Source organism: Xenopus tropicalis, chromosome 5 (assembly GCF_000004195.4).
Source record: "Xenopus tropicalis strain Nigerian chromosome 5, UCB_Xtro_10.0, whole genome shotgun sequence".
In the NCBI taxonomy this organism is placed as follows: domain Eukaryota; kingdom Metazoa; phylum Chordata; class Amphibia; order Anura; family Pipidae; genus Xenopus; species Xenopus tropicalis.
This window is the reverse complement of record NC_030681.2, coordinates 153,153,363-153,172,185: the sequence shown is the minus strand read 5'-3', so window position 1 is coordinate 153,172,185 and position 18,823 is coordinate 153,153,363. Positions and strand designations below refer to the sequence as shown.

Here is an 18,823-nt window from a genome sequence, read left to right as displayed (position 1 = left end):
ATCTGTATAGCAAAATGCTGAAGAATAAATAGAATTCTAAGGACCATTATTAAAAAAAATAACATTCTAAAGTATCTTATCCCCATTGTAAGCAGCAGTCCTGCTCTGCTTTATGGCTGAGATTCTAGCTATCTGTATAACAGAGCATTCTGTCACAGTGGCACAGATCCTATCTGATCCCCCCATTGTAAGCAGCAGTCCTGCCCTGCTTTATGGCTGAGATTCTAGCTATCTGTATAACAGAGCATTCTGTCACAGTGGCACAGATCCTATCTGATCCCCCCATTGTAAGCAGCAGTCCTGCCCTGCTTTATGGCTGAGATTCTAGCTATCTGTATAACAGAGCATTCTGTCACAGTGGCACAGATCCTATCTGATCCCCCCATTGTAAGCAGCAGTCCTGCCCTGCTTTATGGCAGAGATTCTAGCTATCTGTATAACAGAGCATTCTGTCACAGTGGCACAGATCCTATCTGATCCCCCCATTGTAAGCAGCAGTCCTGCCCTGCTTTATGGCTGAGATTCTAGCTATCTGTATAACAGAGCATTCTGTCACAGTGGCACAGATCCTATCTGATCCCCCCATTGTAAGCAGCAGTCCTGCCCTGCTTTATGGCAGAGATTCTAGCTATCTGTATAACAGAGCATTCTGTCACAGTGACACAGATCCTATCTGATCCCCCCCATTGTAAGCAGCAGTCCTGCCCTGCTTTATGGCTGAGATTCTAGCTATCTGTATAACAGAGCATTCTGTCACAGTGGCACAGATCCTATCTGATCCCCCCCATTGTAAGCAGCAGTCCTGCCCTGCTTTATGGCTGAGATTCTAGCTATCTGTATAACAGAGCATTCTGTCACAGTGGCACAGATCCTATCTGATCCCCCCATTGTAAGCAGCAGTCCTGCCCTGCTTTATGGCTGAGATTCTAGCTATCTGTATAACAAATTATAATTATAAAGAGAGAAGCCCACAGTAGCAATACAATACATAAGGGTGCCTATGCAGAATATATATTTATAAAACATGAACATTTATTTTATCCAATTAAAGTCATTTCATTTTCTGAGTCCCTTAAATAGATTCAATGCTCAATTCTAGTAGGGATTAAATAGGCCAATGTAATGCAGGATGTGAGCAAGATTGGAGTCTCTTACTGTGGTTTTTCTGTGAATATATCTTCTGGGAGTAAATACGGCGCCTCCTTCTGACGCATTTCTATTACCTAAGTTAAAGAAAATAGGCAAAAATATTTTTCTACTAAAATCCAAAGAGCAGTTTGGTGATTATGAATTGAGCTGATTTTCCTATGGGAATGAATGAATGGTACAGCTGGGGTGTTTGCTACAGAAACCCTACTATAGTTTATATAAATACCCCGCTGTGTAGCCCCGGGGGCAGCCATTCCTGCACCGGTACAGCTGGGGTGTTTGCTACAGAAACCCTACTATAGTTTATATAAATACCCCGCTGTGTAGCCCCGGGGGCAGCCATTCCTGCACCGGTACAGCTGGGGTGTTTGCTACAGAAACCCTACTATAGTTTATATAAATACCCCGCTGTGTAGCCCCGGGGGCAGCCATTCCCGCACTGGTACAGCTGGGGTGTTTGCTACAGAAACCCTACTATAGTTTATATAAATACCCCGCTGTGTAGCCCCGGGGGCAGCCATTCCTGCACTGGTACAGCTGGGGTGTTTGCTACAGAAACCCTACTATAGTTTATATAAATACCCCGCTGTGTAGCCCCGGGGGCAGCCGTTCCTGCACTGGTACAGCTGGGGTGTTTGCTACAGAAACCCTACTATAGTTTATATAAATACCCCGCTGTGTAGCCCCGGGGGCAGCCATTCCTGCACTGGTACAGCTGGGGTGTTTGCTACAGAAACCCTACTATAGTTTATATAAATACCCCGCTGTGTAGCCCCGGGGGCAGTCATTCCTGCACTGGTACAGCTGGGGTGTTTGCTACAGAAACCCTACTATAGTTTATATAAATACCCCGCTGTGTAGCCCCGGGGGCAGCCATTCCTGCACTGGTACAGCTGGGGTGTTTGCTACAGAAACCCTACTATAGTTTATATAAATACCCCGCTGTGTAGCCCCGGGGGCAGCCGTTCCTGCACTGGTACAGCTGGGGTGTTTGCTACAGAAACCCTACTATAGTTTATATAAATACCCCGCTGTGTAGCCCCGGGGGCAGCCGTTCCTGCACTGGTACAGCTGGGGTGTTTGCTACAGAAACCCTACTATAGTTTATATAAATACCCCGCTGTGTAGCCCCGGGGGCAGCCGTTCCTGCACTGGTACAGCTGGGGTGTTTTCTACAGAAACCCTACTATAGTTTATATAAATACCCTGCTGTGTAGCCCCGGGGGCAGCAACTCAAGCTGAAAAAAAAGGAGAAAAGGCACAGGTTACACAGCAGATAACAGATAAAAGAGCTTATCTGTTATCTGCTATGTAACCTGTGCCTTTTCTCCTTTTTTCCGCTTGAAATGCTGCCCTTGTGGATACACAGCATGTGGCCATGTTATCATAACTGCTTGGGGGGGGGGTACAGACCTCATGAACGTGCTGGCAGAAGGCAGGCACAGTGGTCAGGTTGCTGATCAGGCTGAGGTAGGCGGCACAGAGGGCCTGGATGGCACAGCGACAATATGCAGGGAGATTGTCCTCATTGTTCAGAGCCATCTCCTGGTACAGAGAAAAGAAGATTTCATCCATTTAAATAGCAGCTACAGGGATATATCCAGGCGCACCGGTATAAAAAGCCCAACTGGGAACCCTTTATCCCTACCTGCACCGCTAACACCAGGCGGATGAGATCTACCACCACATCCTCGGTGGCCAACTCAATGCTTATAATCACCAGCAGGAAATAAAGGGCTTCGTAGTGAGTCTGCACGTTGGTCGGCTCGTTGCAGCTCAGGTAGATGTGCCGGTACAGATGCTGAGCATGCTGGGAACAGAAGCGGAGAGAAGAGCATTGTGGGGTGGAATGGGGGAATGCTGGCAGTTGTAGTTTAGCAGCAGCTGGATCGCTATTGTTTGGGTTATATTGTATGAGCTGATATTAATCTCCCATCATTCCCCTTTCCCCTGGGCTGGTATTGACTCCCGTATGCCACATTGGGTACAACCCTTCCACCGGGCATGTACTTACCTTCTTCATGAAGAGCGTGTCCTGCCGGGAACACTTGTCCACCTTCAGCTTCAGCACCGAGATGTCTGGTTCTGTGCTGTAAACGGAAATCAATAGAAGCCATAATGTCACAATGAGACTTGTTGTACATGGCAGCTCCCACTTCTTTCTCATCACAGAGGCATTTAGGGGCCAGATGGCAAAATTATCACATAGATAACAAGTTATAGGGAACCAGCACAGTGCCTTGAAGCATTCAAGGCACTGTGGGGTACTGAGTAATGGCTGGAAGAGAGATGCCTTCTGCTACAACTGTTCATGAGTCAGAACTAACAGTGCAGAATGGGACAAACAAAAGAATTACGTCCCTATAAAGTCTATATAAATGCTTATCCCCCACACTGTACATAATGTTATTAAATGGCAGCTCCTGGCTGGGTACCTGATGCTCGAGATCTTGTGCCTGTTCCCGTGTCGGTCGATGAGGCAGATGAGAATTTCTAGGACAAAGAGTCGGATCTCAGCATCTTCCATTAGGGCGGAGGAGAGCAGGGGGTCCAGGAAGGAGCTGGGCAGGGCGGTCAGCATGTTGTTGCACTGGAAGCCCATGGATACCTGCGGAGGTTTAGGCTGCTGTCAGCAACACTACATTTAAAAAGGGAAACAGGGTCGGACTGGGCCGCCGGGACAGCGGGAAAATACCTGGCCTTGGTGGGCCCCAGCGGCCCAGAACCGACCCTACTGCCGCTTCCTCTGGCCTCCAATGTCCTCCCCTAACACGTTTCACATATGTGCATTCAGGGGAGGACGTCAGATAGGGGCCCCTGCGGGTGGGGTGTTAGTGTTGCGCGGCGGGGGACGCGGCCAGAGGAGGTACCTTGGGGGGTGCTGGGCCCTGCACCCCACAGTCCGACCCTGAACGGAAAGCTACCACTTTGCACCCTAAATAACCTGCAATTGGCCTGACTTTTACTCACAACACTACGGAGAGTAGATTTTATCTTAACTTACCCTTTAAAGGGGTTCACCTTTGAGTTAACTTTTAGTTTGATGAAGATAGTAATATTATGAGATAATTTGCAACTGGTCTTCATTTTTTACTATTTGTAGTTTTTTAGTTATTCCATTTTCCATTCAGGAGCTCTGCAGTTTGGAGTTCGGCAGCTATGTGGTTGCTAGGGTCCAAGTTACCTTAGTAACCAGGGAGTGGTTTGGATGAGAGACTGGTATATGAATAGGGGAGGGGCTGAATAGAAAGATAAGTCATAAAAAGTAACAATAACAATAAAACTGGAGCCTCACAGAGCAATAGGTTTTTTGGCTGCCGGGGTCAGTGACCCCCCCATTTAAAAACTGCAAAGAGTTGGAAGAAGAAGGCAAATAATTAAAAAAACTAAAACAAATAAATAATGAAGACCAACTGAAAAGTTGCTTAGAATTAAACATTTTATAACATACTAAAAGTTAAAGTTGAACCACCTCTTTAAGAAAATGGACAAAATGAAAACTACAGACTTATTTCCCCTTGAATAACCTATGAGCACAGACAGGAAGTAGGCGGGGCTGACAGTACCTGGAGGAGGGATTTCAGCAGCATGATCTGGGTTAACCGATTCCTGTTCTCCCTGAAATTCAGAGAAAGGAGTTGATTGGCTACTGAGATGATCACCATGATCCACCAGGCGGTGGAAAAAACAGAAACATTTCTCATGCATCAGTTACTTCATACTTCAGTTGCTGTTTAATTCCAATTTTTCTAAAATAAATCTGTTTTTAAAATGTAATGAATGTTTGGGCAGTGCCAGAATGGACTCACCCTGCTTTGCCAAAGTCCATGGCATGGTGCATAGAGGGCAGCGGCACCTTCCCCATTATAAACAGCATGACTTCCGACCGCTGGTAGATTGGCAGGGTGCTGGCAAAGGAGCCTAGAACAAATGCAGGCAGTAAGTCATCATCACTATTTATACTGGATCCTCATACCTTAAGTCTACTAAAAAATCAATGAAACATTAATTAACCACAATAGGATTGTTCTGCCCCCAATAAGGGGTAATTATATCTTAGTTGGGATCAAGTACAGGTACTGTTTTATTATTACAGAGAAAAGGGAATCATTTAACCATTAAATAAACCCAATAGGGCTGTTCTGCCCCAATAAGGGGTAATTATATCTTAGTTGGGATCAAGTACAGGTACTGTTTTATTATTACAGAGAAAAGGGAATCATTTAACCATTAAATAAACCCAATAGGGCTGTTCTGCCCCCAATAAGGGGTAATTATATCTTAGTTGGGATCAAGTACAGGTACTGTTTTATTATTACAGAGAAAAGGGAATCATTTAACCATTAAATAAACCCAATAGGGCTGTTCTGCCCCCAATAAGGGGTAATTATATATTAGTTGGGATCAAGTACAGGTACTGTTTTATTATTACAGAGAAAAGGGAATCATTTAACCATTAAATAAACCCAATAGGGCTGTTCTGCCCCCAATAAGGGGTAATTATATCTTAGTTGGGATCAAGTACAGGTACTGTTTTATTATTACAGAGAAAAGGGAATCATTTAACCATTAAATAAACCCAATAGGGCTGTTCTGCCCCCAATAAGGGGTAATTATATCTTAGTTGGGATCAAGTACAGGTACTGTTTTATTATTACAGAGAAAAGGGAATCATTTAACCATTAAATAAACCCAATAGGGCTGTTCTGCCCCAATAAGGGGTAATTATATCTTAGTTGGGATCAAGTACAGGTACTGTTTTATTATTACAGAGAAAAGGGAATCATTTAACCATGAAATAAACCCAATAGGACTGTTCTATATACATGGCTATAGAAATGCAGGCCCATGGTGTATATACATCTGGATAAGCCACGGTCCTATTAGCAACTGAGGATGAGATAAGGCTGCCCCCTGCTGGATGTACAGTATACTTATTCCGCTCATACAATGTAACACTGATTGTTCATCAGCCTTTTGCCCACCAGCAAATGTGTTGAAGTCATGTATTAACCCCGCCCCCCCCATCCTTATTCCTAACATTCCCAGAATCCTTTGCACCTATTGTCTTGATTACGGCTTCTTGGAACATCCTCTCCTCATGCTCCTTGATGATTTTGGTGCCGATGTTGACGGTAGAGTCGTAGGTGCCGGTGAGCTCATAGTCGATGCTGAGCCGCAGCTGGCGGAGCAGGGTGTTGAACACTTCTAGCACGGTGGGACCTGAGGAAGGAGAGAGCCCCTGTTGTCAATGATTATTATTAACATTTATTTATAAAGCGCCAACATATCCCGCAGCGCTGTACAATAAGTGGGTTTCATACATTGGACATACAGAGTAACATATAAAGCAACCAATAACCGATGTGAAGAGAGCCCTGCCAAAAAGAGCTTACAATCTACAAGGAAGAGCTTACAATCTACAAGTATACACAGACCTGGCCTATGGAGTGTAGTCAATGCGGCCCTTTCTGCTGGGTGAATACAGTGCAACAATTTCTAACTCTCAGGGGCAATTAAAAGGATAGTTCACCTTTAAATAAACATTTAGTATGATATAGCGATTGCTATTCTACGACAATATGCAGTTGGTCTTCATATTTTATATTATTGGTAGTTTTTTTTAATTATTTTACTTTTTGTTCTGCAGCTCTCCAGTTTGGAATTTCAGCAGTTATCTGGTTGCTAGGGTCAAGTTTGCCTTAGTAACCAGGGAATGATTTGAGAGAGTGAATAGGAGAGGGGCTAAATAGAAAGAGAAGTAATAAAAATTAACAATAACATTGAAATTGTAGCCTCACAGAGCGATAGGTCTGTGGCTGCCGGGGTCAGTGACCCCCTTTAGAAAGCTGGAAAGAGACAGAAGAAGAAGGCAAATAATTCAAAAATTATAAAAGATGAAAAAATAAAGACCAATTGAAAAGTTGCTTAGAATAGGCCATTCTATAACATATGAAAAGTTGGGATAAAGCACAGGGTGCAGTCCCCTTGAGACACCCACCTACAGATCCGCTGGCAGCTATAACTGCCGCCTCGGACAGCACTTCCACGATCCCCGCTCTCACCGTGGCCGCGCTCTTACTGTTTGCATCCAGGTGGCCCAGGAGCTGCTGGATTACCAGGTGGGAGTGCTGGGGCTAAAATACACCCAAGTGAGGGTTAGTGTTAGGGGGTGCGTATTTACCCCATCCTGTAGCCCTTAGCAACCAATCAGAACATCTACTGGCACTAGAATGCAAAAAAGCTGATTGGCTACTTCTCATCAAAGCCATCAAATCAGTGGTTCCCACCTGTATGGAATACATGATGATCTTAAAGCATCGGATAGCAAAGAGTTTGGGCTCCCACAGGGAATGGTTATCCAAGTGCCTGCCGACCAGAAAGGAAGCACAAGAAAGAGAGTGAGTGAGGTGCATGCTGGGTAATTCCATACTTGCATATCAATGGGAAAGATAAACACATCTACTATTTGGAGTATGGACACCCATATGTGTGATCAAACAAAAGCACATGATTTCAGAGTTATACAGGGAATTCACTCATGTATTATACGGGATAATGTACCCCCTACTGTAAATGATAAGGATATTAGCAGTCACTGAGGGGTTCTGTGCCCATATAAAGGCACAAGGCTGCAGGCTGAGTTATACAGGGAACTCTGAGTATCACTCATGTATTATAAGGGATAATGTACCCCCTACTGTAAATGATAAGGATATTAGCAGTCACTGAGGGGTTCTGTGCCCATATAAAGGCACAAGGCTGCAGGCTGAGTTATACAGGGAACTCTGAGTATCACTCATGTATTATAAGGGATAATGTACCCCCTACTGTAAATGATAAGGATATTAGCAGTCACTGAGGGGTTCTGTGCCCATATAAAGGCACAAGGCTGCAGGCTGAGTTATACAGGGAACTCTGAGTATCACTCATGTATTATAAGGGATAATGTACCCCCTACTGTAAATGATAAGGATATTAGCAGTCACTGAGGGGTTCTGTGCCCATATAAAGGCACAAGGCTGCAGGCTGAGTTATACAGGGAACTCTGAGTATCACTCATGTATTATAAGGGATAATGTACCCCCTACTGTAAATGATAAGGATATTAGCAGTCACTGAGGGGTTCTGTGCCCCCCATATAAAGGCACAAGGCTGCAGGCTGAGTTATACAGGGAACTCTGAGTATCACTCATGTATTATAAGGGATAATGTACCCCCTACTGTAAATGATAAGGATATTAGAAGGCATAGAGGAGTTAGATTTGATGTCAATTAAATATGAATGCTATTTACTTACATTAGGACAGGCTTGATAGCATTCTTGATATTCCCATAGGCCGCTCTCCCCAGCAACTCCCGGAGGCACCTCTCTGCTAGTTCTGCTGGGATCTCCTTTTCCTTCTCACTAGTCTGTAGTGGAGACGGCGATCGGCTGAAATAACCACAAAAGAATTATATATTCATTCCTATAATGTTATATATAGAGGTTCCCAAACTCTGGGTTCCAAAGCAGTGGATTGGGGAGCCAAGGGGTGAGTAAAGGTGGCCATACATGGGGAGATTTCATCTGCTGATTTGGGTCCTTCAGACCGTTTCAGCAGCTTATCTGCCTGTGTATGGGCACCCCCCGATGGGTGTCCTCAGTCTAACGGCCCATATACCCACTGTTTTAATTCGATCGTTTGGCCCCAAGTCCAATTAGCCCGATATCGCCCATTGTAGGCATCAGGAGATGATCCACTCGTTTTGTGACCTCGCCAAACGAGCAGATCGCACAGTGTATGGCCACATATATGGTATTTGGATGAGTACAGATTTCCTGGTATTAACCATATAAGCACAGATGCAGATACTACCCTGAATTCCCTGCAATAGGAATACGGAGGCACCACAATGGCTGCCGGCACAGACACACAATAGTAACCATCTTGCTCTACCATAGAACACACCTTTCTGTCTCTTCCACTTGCTGGAGGTTGTACAGAAGCGACGGTACAATCTTGTCCATGTGCTGGGTCTCCCAGATATTAGCCTGAAGCTCATCATTCACGGTTTTCCTGACAACTCCCTGCAACCCTTTGATCCCTGCCATGCGAATCCTTGAAATCAAAACATTACAGAGTTTTTGAGTCCATAAACATTGTGTTGGGTTCATAATGGATGTTCTTCTACTCCCATGTAACTGGAGGAGTCCCAAGCCGGACTTGGATTTCTTACTATTGAGTGCTATTCTGATACCTACTGGGAGCTGCTATCTTGCTCCCTTCCCATTGTTCTGCTGATCGTCTGCTGGGGGTGAGGGGGGGGGGATATCACTCCAACTTGCAGCGCAGCAGTAAAGTGTGCCTGAGTCTGAGCTTTCAGCCAGCACTACACATTAGAACTGCTTTCAGCTAACCTATTGTTTCTTCTACTCCCATGTAACTGGAGGAGTCCCAAGCCGGACCTTTCATCTGGGAGGCATATTTATCAGAGTAAAGAGCTAACCGAAGTGAAATGCTGCTGCTTCTTCAGTTTAAAACCCTACTCATTGCTTACTTTGTCCTGATCTCCCCGTCGTCGTGGCTGGAGTGGCACATCTCACTGAAGCGGGAGACGAAGAAGTCGTAGCTGCGGTGATACGATGGTGTGTCCTCTTCTATATTGGCAAACTTCACAAACTGCGGGAGAGAAAGAGCGCAAATAAGTAACTTGGCCACGGGAGGCGGGTCGGGGCAGGGAAAGAGCAGTACTTTAAACTTTTATATGAATTTCCCATTTAAATATCAATCATGGATGAATGTACACTGATGTTCCTATTGCTGAGCTTCCCTCCCTGCTATAAAGGTAATGGAAGATTGAGCCTTTTGCTGATCAGACCAATTCCTAGCTTGCTTCAAAACTTGCTTTCAAAACTTTTAAAAATACAACTCTATATATCGGGGTGACTATCGCCTTCAGACCATTCGCCACTGACTGGTTGCTATTGGTTACTAGAAAACTCTTAGCCAATAATTATTACTTTTTACATTATTTCCCTTATGTCACATTAGATTTATTGTCGTATATTATCTTGATGGAAGCACAGACTGAGTAGCATCACTAGTATAGTAAGCAGGGTCACCATTAATAATCATGGGGCCCCATACTACTAGGTGCAGGAAAAAACCCAGTAGGCACCCTTTGTGGGCACACTATACTACTATAGTCTAAGTCCACTTCCCACAGTCCTAGACCTTCTCATAATTACTATACTCAGCCTATATTATGCTACTATATATGCCGAGCAAAGTCAGTATAATTTGAGTACAGTAAGTATAGTGAGTGAGTAAGGTGTGGTGTAAGTACTTTATGTTGTGTGTATATTCAGTATAGGGTTAGTATAGTCAGTGTAGTGCAACAGTCTGAGTATAGTAAATGTAGTACAGGTATAGGACCCATTATCCAGAATGCTCGGGACCAATGGTATTCCGGATAAGGGGTCTTTCCGTAACTTGGAACTTTGTACCTTAAGTCTACTAAAAAATCAATAAAACATTAATTAAACCCAATAGGATTGTTTTGCATCCAATAAGGATTATTTATATCTTAGTTGGGATCAATTACAAGGTACTGTTCTATTTATACAGAGAAAAAGGAAATCAGTTTTAAAATTCTGAATTATTCTAGTAAAATGGAGTCTATGGGAGGTGGGCTTTCCGTAATTCGGAGCTTTCTGGATAACTGGTTTCCGGATAAGGGATCCTATACCTGTATTAGTGCATAGATAGGAATTTACTATGTTGTTGTTTCACCACAAGAGGGAGCCCTACAGCTACTGAAGTAACAGCACCAACACTGTGATTCAAACATTAACATCTAAAAATGGCAATATAATGTACTATTACTCTGCATTGGTAAAACTGATGGGGTTGCTTCAATTATAGTCCATATAAATAACCATGGGGGCAGCCATTCAGGCACAGGATACATAATATATAACATGTAAGCTGTGTAGAATCCCATTGTATATAGCAGAGCTTATCTATTATCTGCTGGTGTAAGCTGTGCCTTATCTCCTTTTTCAATTTTAAATGGCTGCCCCCATGGCTACACAGCAGCTTTGTTTTTTTTATATATATAAAATATACCTACCTTCCTACCCCTTCAAAGTAGGTACCCTAAATATAAAGGGGCAGTACACTGTTGCCCAGCGTGAATCCAATGAATAGGGCATGGGCTTAACTTACTTTTTGCCTGTTGCTTTATTTAGGAGAAATCAATATTTTCTTTTTTTCATTAAAAAGGGGCAAATAGAGAAAATGGATCTACTCCTTGTTTGGTTCTTGCAGAGCAGATCATTTGACTCCCAGTGCTCAGATAATCCCTATGCACAATATACTCCTGCTAACAAACATGTATACTGCCCCTTTTATTCAAAATGAAACTTAAAAAGGCCAGACATAACAATGTTCAGCTGATCAGAGAGGGCCCTGGCTATTGGTCTCCTTCTATTTATTTTTTTACTTGTGGCTTTTGAACAAATTGCCTTTTTTACCTCAGGGGGCCATTTTGAAATGCTTTGTTTTTCACTAACTCATCACCTGACAGGAAACTCTGTAATTGCAACAGGAAGAAGTGTGAGAGCATCTCCCCATGCATGATGGGTAATGCTTCACAATCAGCCTAGGGCCAAGGTTACTGTAAAACTACATTACCCAGCATGCACTGGGACTGGTGTAGATAGAAGCTCCCTTTTCTACTCTGCTTTGCTGCTGTTTCTAAACACAGTTGCAATTTGTCTGCATTACAACCTGTTTCCTGCTCTGTCAGGTAGGAGATTGTACTACTACTTTGTACAGGCATGTGGCGGGGCTGCCATTTGTTACCTTCTGCAGTTGGTCCTACTATAACTATAACTATAACCCTCAGGACATGATCTCTTAGAGTGTCTGAGAGTTGTAGTTAAACACACCGGTCTGGAGTTAATGCAATCCTCTAAATCCATTGCTGCTGTGCAGGGTCGGACTGGGGCATGCAGGGCCCAGCGGGGTTCCCACCCCAGGGGCCCTTCAGGCGTCCCCGTTGGCCGAGTCCCAGTACCCCCTAACAACCCCCCCCCACACAGGAGCCCCCGCCGAGCCTTCCTTACCCCCCCCCCCCCACTGAGCCTCCCTAACCCCCCGCAGGGTCCCCCACCCAACGTCCTCCCCTAAGGGCGTATAAGTTTAACGAGCCAGGGGAGGAATGGTCGGCCGGGGGAGCGCCAGCAAGGGTTGGGTCTGGGCCGCCGGGGCCCATCGGGGTTTTTTCCCGGTGTCCCAGCGGCCCAGTCCGACCCTGCCACTGTGGCATACCTCCCAACATATGCCTTCTTTTATTTTTTAGATTTTCTTTTTCACTGTGGCAATTGGGCTATTTTTGGGCTACATTTGAAGTTTGGCTAGTTTTAGACTGGTTTTGGGGCTGACTTTGGCTGGTTTTGAAAATTAGACCTGGCAACCCTGATGGGGTCCATTTTGTTAGAAATCTCCACCTGAGCAGGCAAGTGTAGAGAGAGAGTGGAACCTGGGTGTAAGTAGGCACAGACAGGTCAGTCAAGTTCTGTTATAGGTGTGAGGCTAGTGAGCAGCTCTGGCTCCCACAAGGATCATAGAGGGATTATTATCCCATGAGTAGGGTTCCCAGTGTACAGACTCGGGGTTAGGGAATTGCCTGGGTTCCACTGGGAGAAGTATAACCTGAAAGCTGGGAGTAACCCATTGCTGCATTATAGTCTGTTAATACTTCTATGTGGATCAGTTCAATAAATAAGTTCCTGGTTCAAGAACCTTTCCTAAATGTGAGTTACAGTTGCGCAATAAATCCATGACTTCATCATTTATAATGATTTTCTAATTACTTATTAATTTGTGCCTGACATGGAGCACCGGCCGTAACCAACGTAGCCAGAAATGATCCAGGAAGCAGCGGCTGATTCAACCAGCAAATATCTATCCGTCATTTACTCCAGTGACGCCCAAATGAGCTGCAGGTATATAAATATCACAGCAGGTGCCCCCCCCAGCCCGCCCCTGGGATCCCAGACAGGAAGTGTTCCCTGGCACCCATATCTCTGTTACCTGAGTTGCCAGGTGAAGCCACGGGCTAATGTACCCAGGGATGTAACTGACATCCCACAGGCTGGGCTTACACTGAATAACGATGGGTAATAATGAATTACTCCAAGAAGGCCAGGGGATTTACTATTCTTCCCGGGGGGCAGGAAAAAAAGGAGATACAGGTATCGGACCCCTTATCCGGAAACCACTTATCCAGATAGTTTCAAATTACGGAAAGGCCATCTCCCATAGACTCCATTTTAATCAAATAATTCACATTTTTTAAAAGGATTTCCTTTACCTCTGTAATAATAAAATAGTAACTGTACTTGATCCCAACTAAGATATAATTACCCCTTATTGGGGGCAGAACAGCACTATTGGGTTTATTTCATGGTTAAATGATTCCCTTTTCTCTGTAATAATAAAACAGTACCTGTACTTGATCCCAACTAAGATATAATTACCCCTTATTGGGGGCAGAACAGCCCTATTGGGTTTATTTCATGGTTAAATGATTCCCTTTTCTCTGTAATAATAAAACAGTACCTGTACTTGATCCCAACTAAGATATAATTACCCCTTATTGGGGCAGAACAGCCCTATTGGGTTTATTTCATGGTTAAATGATTCCATTTTCTCTGTAATAATAAAACAGTACCTGTACTTGATCCCAACTAAGATATAATTACCCCTTATTGGGGCAGAACAGCCCTATTGGGTTTATTTCATGGTTAAATGATTCCCTTTTCTTTGTAATAATAAAACAGTACCTGTACTTGATCCCAACTAAGATATAATTACCCCTTATTGGGGCAGAACAGCCCTATTGGGTTTATTTCATGGTTAAATGATTCCCTTTTCTTTGTAATAATAAAACAGTACCTGTACTTGATCCCAACTAAGATATAATTACCCCTTATTGGGGGCAGAACAGTCCTATTGGGTTTATTTAATGGTTAAATGATTCCCTTTTCTCTGTAATAATAAAACAGTACCTGTACTTGATCCCAACTAAGATATAATTACCCCTTATTGGGGGCAGAACAGTCATATTGGGTTTATTTAATGGTTAAATGATTCCCTTTTCTCTGTAATAATAAAACAGTACCTGTACTTGATCCCAACTAAGATATAATTACCCCTTATTGGGGCAGAACAGCCCTATTGGGTTTATTTAATGGTTAAATGATTCCCTTTTCTCTGTAATAATAAAACAGTACCTGTACTTGATCCCAACTAAGATATAATTACCCCTTATTGGGGGCAGAACAGCCTATTGGGTTTATTTAATGGTTAAATGATTCCCTTTTCTCTGTAATAATAAAACAGTACCTGTACTTGATCCCAACTAAGATATAATTACCCCTTATTGGGGCAGAACAGCCCTATTGGGTTTATTTAATGGTTAAATTGCTTTTTTAATAGACTTGAGGTAGGAGATCCAAATTACAGAAAGACCCCTTATCTGGAAAACCCCAGGTCCCGAGCATTCTGGATTATGGGTTCCATACCTGTATTATAAATGAGCAGAGTTATCGCCTGCAATGCCAGTAAATCAGATTGGCGCCACGGCTGCAGTGTTGGGCAGCGAGGGGAATTAATGCTCTTAATAATTAAATATAAATGGACTTTACCTTATCTTTGCTGGTTGAATCTGTAGCCTGGGTTGCCCTTATTGGTGGCAAGAATCTCTCAGTACCTACCAGCAGCTGATTCACATACAGAGCAGGGAGGGGGTGTAGGAAATGTAGAAAAATACACAGTAGGCAAAATGCCCTGGAAATGCTATTTTAGGCACTAGCCGAAGGGCCGGTAACTCTGGGAAATGAAATTCCCCTAAATGCATTTGCACGTCCCCTTCCTAAAGCTACAGAAACCTGTCTGACACAGAAATTATAAACTACTGCCCAGCATGGGGCAATTCTCTGTAAAGAGTCCACTGTTGCCATTAAAGGACAAGTAAGGACAAAAAAATGTTTTTTTCTTTTGTCCCTTGTGGCGGCTATGACTGGGGGTACGTGTAGCGCAGTACTGGGGCAAACACTGCCATGCTCTATGGAAGAGGCAGCCGGCCCAGGGTAAAAGGGGAGGACTCTGGTTGCTTCACAAAACCAAACACACATCCCAGTATTCCTTACTTTATCAATTATTTGATTACAATGGAGTCTATAGGAGATGGCCTTTCCGTAATTCGGAACTTTCTGGACAATAGGTTTCCGGATAAGGGGTCTGATACCTGTACATGACTTTAAAGGGGAAGTTAACTTTTGGTATGTAATAGAATAATATATTCTTAAGTTTTAAATTATTTGCCATCCTCTTCTGCCTCTTTCCAGCTTTCAAATGGGGGTCACTGACCCCGGCAGCCAAAAACTATTGCTCTGTGAGGCTCCAGTTTTATTGCTATTGTTACTTTTTTACCCATCTATTTAGGCCCTCCACTATTCATATCCCTGTCTCTTATTCAAACCATTGCCTGGTTGCTCTGTTTCATTGGACCCTAGCAACCAGACTGCATCTGAAATTCCAAACTGGAGAGCTGCTAAACAAAAACCCTAATAAATAAACTGCAAATAATAAAAAAAATAAGACCAATTGCAAATTGTCTGAGAATAGCACTCTCTATGTCATACTAAAAGATGATTTAAAGGTGAACTACGTTGTATAAGGAGAATAATTATCTGTTTGCTGTCAGGTTCCCTTCTCTGTTTCCCCAGAGCCACACAAGGGACTCGCAGGCAGAACAAAGGGGAGATTTGGGAGTAAAATGGTGCAATTTCTCATTTATCCGCGTTCGGCACGACGTATGATTCACGGGTGGGTGAGTCACGCTGTAACGGATTTCAATCTGCCCAACACTGACTCAGATTAATGTGCTAACAGGAGACAAGCCGCGCAATGAGAAATTAATAGGAAAAACCTCCACTTTGGCTCTGATCTGCTTTAATTATATCTCTGGGTTTTTTTTACTTTCAAGAAAGCAGATAATTAGCAGCTTTAATTATTGCAGAGCCCAAGTAAGTAAAGTGCTGGTAGCAACGTCCCCAAACGCTGTCATTCGCCCCTCTGCTGCTTATGAGTCTCTCTCACCTTTCTGGGGGAATACGCAGCCTCCCAAGATGCCCCCAGTAGCACCTCGTCTATTTTCGGAGCACATTACATGGCAGCATAGAAATCGGTGCAGTCTGCATCCAAATTGATTCATAGCCAGCCCTGTAGCATCTGCTTCTATGACAGATGTGACCTCACTGGGTTTTCAGTAGTTTCCAACTGTCCCTAAGCTTTGCTTCCCAGCAGCAACCCAGAGCGCACTGAGCATGTGCAGTGCCACTGACACACAAAAGGCGGTCTTACAAGATCCAAGATGGGGAGCTGCTGGGGGCAACTGTGAAGGTCTGGAACATTACTGTTATAGGGCTGCTGAACCTCGGGCTGGGACAGTATGTTTCTTTTATATAAAACACAGCATTTCTAGCTCTTATTTAGGCTTTAGTACTCCTTTAATATTAATAATAAAGAGCATAATATACAGTGTCTTTGTACTGTAGCAACTAATTAGCAGTGATCTTTAATAAGTTTGATGCAGGCAGCAATCAAATGTTTGGTTGCTATGGGCACTGAGGCAATCCTACCCAGTGTAAGCAAATAAGCCCCAGTGAAAGGACAGGGGTTTTGCTTATAATCATTTGTTTAATATTATACAGGTATCGGACCCCTTATCCAGAAACCCATTATCCAGAAAGTTCCGAATTACGGAAAGGCCATCTCCCATAGACTCCATTTTAATCAAATAATTCACATTTTTAAAAATGATTCCCTTTTCTCTGTAATAATAAAACAGTACCTGTACTTGATCCCAACTAAGATATAATTACCCCTTATTGGGGGCAGAACAGCCCTATTGGGTTTATTTAATGGTTAAATGATTCCCTTTTCTCTGTAATAATAAAACAGTACCTGTACTTGATCCCAACTAAGATATAATTACCCCTTATTGGGGCAGAACAGCCCTATTGGGTTTATTTAATGGTTAAATGATTCCCTTTTCTCTGTAATAATAAAACAGTACCTGTACTTGATCCCAACTAAGATATAATTACCCCTTATTGGGGCAGAACAGCCCTATTGGGTTTATTTCATGGTTAAATGATTCCCTTTTCTCTGTAATAATAAAACAGTACCTGTACTTGATCCCAACTAAGATATAATTACCCCTTATTGGGGGCAGAACAGCCCTATTGGGTTTATTTCATGGTTAAATGATTCCCTTTTCTCTGTAATAATAAAACAGTACCTGTACTTGATCCCAACTAAGATATAATTACCCCTTATTGGGGCAGAACAGCCCTATTGGGTTTATTTAATGGTTAAATGATTCCCTTTTCTCTGTAATAATAAAACAGTACCTGTACTTGATCCCAACTAAGATATAATTAATACTTATTGGAGTCAAAACAATCCTATTGGGTTCGATTACTGTTTAAATTATGTTTTCAGCAAACTTTAGGCAGGAGATCCGAATTACGGAAAGACCCCTTATCCGGAAAACCCCAGGTCCCGAGCATTCTGGATAATGGGTCCTATACCTGTACTAAGCAGGGAAAAGGTGACATTTTAAGCCCCACATCCCTGACCATTATACATGAATTATTTTTATTGTATTCAGAGAGAAGAAAGGGCAAGTTGAGAATGCGCCTCAGTACTATATATATATATATGTATAATGCACAGGCTGCAGAGCTATTATCCATGATCAGAGCAACATCTCGCCACTTGGGGATCCCACTGACCCGCTGAATGGTGCTGAGATCTTACAATAACGGGGCCTCAATCAAAGGAGCTGCGCTGGGAACAAGCCTACGGGAAATATCCCCCCCCCGGGGGCAGAGAGAAAGGGCAACAGGAAAGGGACGACTGTGAGTCACAGAACAGAGCACAGCATTGATCCCCTGCTTGTTAGAACAGATAAGGAACAATGGAACAGGTTTGGCAGCCAAATGATACTAAGCCGCAGCCACCATAATGGCAGATTTAGATTAGAAGCTGCCTGGCCTAACTAGCAGCAAACTACTAATCCCACAATCCTCTGCCAGTCAGGGTGGGGCTCGGGGGTACCTTTGCATTGAACTTACTAGACACCAGGGCTGCCATCGGAAATAATGTGGTCCCATAATACTTAGTTCACAGGACCCTTCCTCCTAGAGGTTAATAGCCAACAGAGGAATGGGCCATGTCAACTAAATACGCAGGCAGAGTTCAGCTGTCGATTTAGCCAATTTGGCATCTTACCTGCCCTCTGATTGATATGTGGCCAAATCTTGACCAGGTGTGGGTCGGCAGGTTTGATTGAACTGATGGGGTCCCTGGTCCTCCTATACCCGTCATTGTAAGTCGATTGTTTGGCCTTAGGGATCAGCTAGCTTAAAAAAGTCAAAAGGTCCCCATACAAGGGGCGATTGTAGCTGTCGATATCGGTCCCTTAGACCAGCGTTTTTCAACCACTGTTCCGCGGCACGAGATGTTGCCTGGTGTGCCGTAGGCAGGGCACCAATGTACTAGGGGGGCACTGCTCTTGGCACCAATGTACTAGGGGGGCACTGCTGCTGGGC

The 18,823-nt window shown here is 43.6% G+C and overlaps 1 protein-coding gene across 2 annotated transcripts in view; it reads right to left on the bottom strand.

Annotated features, from left to right (window-relative positions):
• efr3b (EFR3 homolog B) overlaps nt 1–18,823 on the bottom strand; it is a 106,644-nt gene that overhangs the window by 17,768 nt on the left and 70,053 nt on the right. For both annotated transcript variants that reach the window (XR_004222861.1, XM_031903101.1), the window contains exons 5-17: nt 9,691–9,812; nt 9,102–9,251; nt 8,450–8,584; nt 7,440–7,518; nt 7,151–7,286; nt 6,211–6,372; nt 4,959–5,070; nt 4,716–4,767; nt 3,585–3,757; nt 3,164–3,239; nt 2,798–2,959; nt 2,563–2,694; nt 1,156–1,223 (exon numbers count right to left, since the gene is read on the bottom strand). Coding sequence is in view for 1 of the 2 variants with exons in the window: in XM_031903101.1 (XP_031758961.1) it covers nt 1,156–1,223; nt 2,563–2,694; nt 2,798–2,959; nt 3,164–3,239; nt 3,585–3,757; nt 4,716–4,767; nt 4,959–5,070; nt 6,211–6,372; nt 7,151–7,286; nt 7,440–7,518; nt 8,450–8,584; nt 9,102–9,251; nt 9,691–9,812 (1,559 nt within the window). In the remaining variant the exon portion in view is untranslated. The remainder of the gene's footprint in view (nt 1–1,155; nt 1,224–2,562; nt 2,695–2,797; nt 2,960–3,163; nt 3,240–3,584; nt 3,758–4,715; nt 4,768–4,958; nt 5,071–6,210; nt 6,373–7,150; nt 7,287–7,439; nt 7,519–8,449; nt 8,585–9,101; nt 9,252–9,690; nt 9,813–18,823) is intronic.